Consider the following 3,611-nt stretch of genomic DNA (forward strand, 5'->3'; position numbering starts at 1 on the left):
TTGGCCTCTATAAATTGTCCTTAGGTGTGAGTGTGTGCGTGAATGGTTGTTTGTCCTGTCTGCCTCTTTGCTGCCCTGCGACAGACTGGCAACCTGCCCAGGATGTACCCCGCCTCTCACCCATTGACAGCTGGGGATAGGCATCAGCACCCCTTGCAACCCCAGTAGGGATAAAGCATGTAGGAAAATTTTGTGCTCCAGCAGCAACCTATTTTTTCTAATCTACAAACATTAATAAAAAAAACACTTTTATTTGCCTTAAATCTTTTTAATACACAGGAAATAAACATATCTATTTCATGAATTCAATCACCAAGGTGCTCACTGTCACAAATTGAGCCTTAAAAGTGTATCAGACCGCTAATGTATTTTTGGTAGTTTTATAATGTGTTACATTGTCATGTTTTGCACTCAACCAAAACAAGTAGTTATGTGCTCTTGAATATTTTCTTCCTGCTTATATTTTCTAGGTTATGTTTTATGTACATCAGCAAGGTTCCTCACACAAATTTGGTATTAGTCTTTCTACACATTGTGTTGGTTAAAATCTAAACTTAATTCAGTTTTTCAAAGCTGTAATGTTTTCATTTTCTCAAAAAGAAAAACAACTTACAAACCTTATCTAAAACAAATCTTGTACAAAAAGATGCACTTGAAGATATTTTCTGATCAATATGTTAAAGAATAATAATCTTAGCAAACTGCGAGCTGTACAAACAAAGGGGAGTTTATAAATGCTAAACAAAAATCCAACTTGTGTAGAAAAACAAATAACAGATACACTTAGCCTGTTTAAACCCTCACGTTCGGTTTGATCTTTTCTAATCAACACATTTAAAACCACTGAGTGGATCCAGAATCACATTCTGGGCACCTATTAACAAGCTGGGCGTGCTTTACAAACAAAGGTATATTTCTTATTGCATGGTACATCGTTCCATTTCCTGGCTGGGCCCCAGTTGGTGTGAACACATGATTCAGATCCTCCATTATTATTTGGCTCTCTTGCATTCCAGTTGGTTAAGGAGAGTTTTGATCCGTCAGACCAGAAGAATGCCCCGTCCTTCTGAGCGTCAGAAAGTCCGATCCAGTTTAATCCCTGAGCGGGATCAAAGTTGCTGATCAGCATTTTTACAAAGTTCTCTTCTTCCAGACTGTGGACGGACACCAGGTTTGCTCCTTGAGACAGGCAGTGCTGCTCTGCATCACCCCAGGTCATCAGTGTGGCCACGTATTTGTAGCAGCGGCCATCAAAGCTGTACCAGAACATGGGGCAGTCGCCACGCAGTAGCTTCATCTCCTGTCCGTCCGAAGGAGCAACATCAGCCAGAGAAAGACCAAACAAGAAGAAGAACATCATCATATTGGAGTCTGATGTCTATTGTTCTGAGAGATTTTAATGCTTTACAGAAGGATACAGAAGAGATTCCTGGAGAGACAGAAGTCAACCTGCTATTTTTATATTCCTCAGAAAGGGGCGTCTATCCCATACCTGTTAATAAGTTACTTTAACTGTTATTCTGAATTCCCATGAAAGCTTTCCTTTATAGGACATTTCTATCTGTTTCCTTTTCATGGAATCATGTTGTTATCTTTATGGTTGTGCAGATATCACCGAGTGCATAGTTGTCTAGCTCAGGGTTTTGATAATTACTTTCTCATCTGAGGGAGACAGAAAAAACTTGATCACTGAAAAACAAAATCAAATATGTATAATAGCAGAATTGTGTTTCATCAATATTAGTTATTAAGGTTTTGATATTGTTTCAGGAACTTCAACAACTTGTCTCTGCACATATTGCACATGTTGGCATTTATCTTTTCTGCCTAATTCAAATGTTTTTCACAAACTAAATTCCCGTTAAGTCCAGCAGATGCTGTTTGCACTTTTTTTTGGCATCCCAGTTCTCCTGTCTTCAGACACCATCACAGCAGAAGCAGAAAGGGTCAAAGGGTCAGAAAATGTCATGATCAAGGCCTTCCTGAAAACTTTAAGAGAAAGAACTGACTGTAACAGGGAGGAGTTGTGTTAATCATAAACTAATAAATATGGTTTCAAGCCACGACTCCAGATTGTAAACAACTGTTGAATTATTCTTTTTTATTCACTCAAAGATAAAAAAGCAAAGACTAAAGATAAGGTAGTATCATATTTAAACCAGTGATTACATGTAATCTATCTATTTATTGAACTAATCTAGGTAACCTCTTTTTTACCTTTCTCCCGTTCTGTTAGATTTATTTAATAGATGAAAATAAGGTGCATGCTTGATGTAGCACTATGTTAGAAGTAAATTTTCCTTCATGTGAAGTTTGAAAATTATAGACATGTCAGTTCTCATTTGTACACATTTAATACACACATTGCCTTAGGATATGTTATCCTAAGTCATTTAAAAAAAACATGAATATAAAATGTAATGTTTAACAAGATAACATACCTTATATATAATTATGTGTATAAATTTGACATTTTCAGATCCAAGGACTCACCAATGTGTTTTTAAATAATCAGTCTAAGAGTTTGTGACTAAACTCATCTCATAATCCCTGTAATTAATTTACTGTCTTAATTACCCCCAGCAAAGTCAGAACGTTTTCTGTAACATTCTTAACTCAGTTTACCCAAAAATGGAGCAGCATATGAGGCTTTCTGGCAGAAACTCCAGTTGGGATAAAATATCTCTCACCATCAAGAACAAAGGCCCTCAAAAGCCAAAACAGGCATATCATGTCATAAAGTAGAGGCATAAATCCTCTTAAATTGTATTAAGTGGCTGAAACTGTGCCTCCTGTAGCAGATTTTTTTTAAACTGTGTCGTAACATTCACTTGCTGACATCTAGTGGGAAAACTGCCACTATGTCAGTTTTCTCAAAATACATTGAAACAACACAGTAATGTCCAAAAAGAGAAAAAGTGATGCAGAATGATGAGATTTTAAAGTGTAACTCACCCCAATATCAACTTTCTTTGCAGATAAATTGTATAAACTGGGCCTCAGTGGGCTACTTTTATGTTACTGTGCATTTTTTTTATATTTCTATGTGAACTGAAATTAAATTGTGAAGTTAAAAGTATTGTGACAAAATGGTTTAGTTTGTGTTCACCATTTGTCCCTTATTCTTATTTCTGATTCATTTACTTTCTGTAGATGGCCATATTGCTTAAATTTAAACATTAGTTTGCAGCTCTGCTCCACTTACTATCCCGGGTTTGTTTGTGTTAGCATTAGGTTGCAGTTTCCATCTATATGTTTAGGTTAAAGCTACTCCTGGATTATTGGTTGAATTTGTTTTATTTGGTTTCAAAGTATATTTATATTTGTTTTCCTTTTTACTCACCATTGTTTGTCCTTGTAGATCTGCAGGAGTATGGGAGGGGCCGGCCCAGTACTTCCTGCTTAAGTGACTGAGTGATGTCACTGATTGTCTGGCTGGGTTCTACCAATTAGAGGGTTTCTTTAGGAGTATTGCTTTGTTTTTCTTTAAAGTAACTTGACTTCTTTGGTATTATCTGGTTTATTTTTCAGATCATTTTATTATATAGAGGAGTTTGTAAATCAGATTAATAATTGTATTTTTGTTTTTCTGTTTAGTTTTCATGTGTTTT

The 3,611-nt window shown here is 36.0% G+C and overlaps 1 protein-coding gene across 1 annotated transcript; it reads right to left on the bottom strand.

Moving 5' to 3' along the window:
- Positions 1–252: 252 nt before the first annotated feature.
- On the bottom strand, positions 253–1,363 carry LOC105923161 (ladderlectin). The gene has a single exon (XM_012859062.3). It carries the CDS (start codon positions 1,361–1,363, stop codon positions 878–880), a length of 486 nt encoding a protein of 161 aa, XP_012714516.2. The 3' UTR covers positions 253–877.
- Between the last annotated feature and the right edge of the window lie 2,248 nt (positions 1,364–3,611).

This window comes from Fundulus heteroclitus, chromosome 13 (assembly GCF_011125445.2).
Source record: "Fundulus heteroclitus isolate FHET01 chromosome 13, MU-UCD_Fhet_4.1, whole genome shotgun sequence".
NCBI classification, from domain to species: domain Eukaryota; kingdom Metazoa; phylum Chordata; class Actinopteri; order Cyprinodontiformes; family Fundulidae; genus Fundulus; species Fundulus heteroclitus.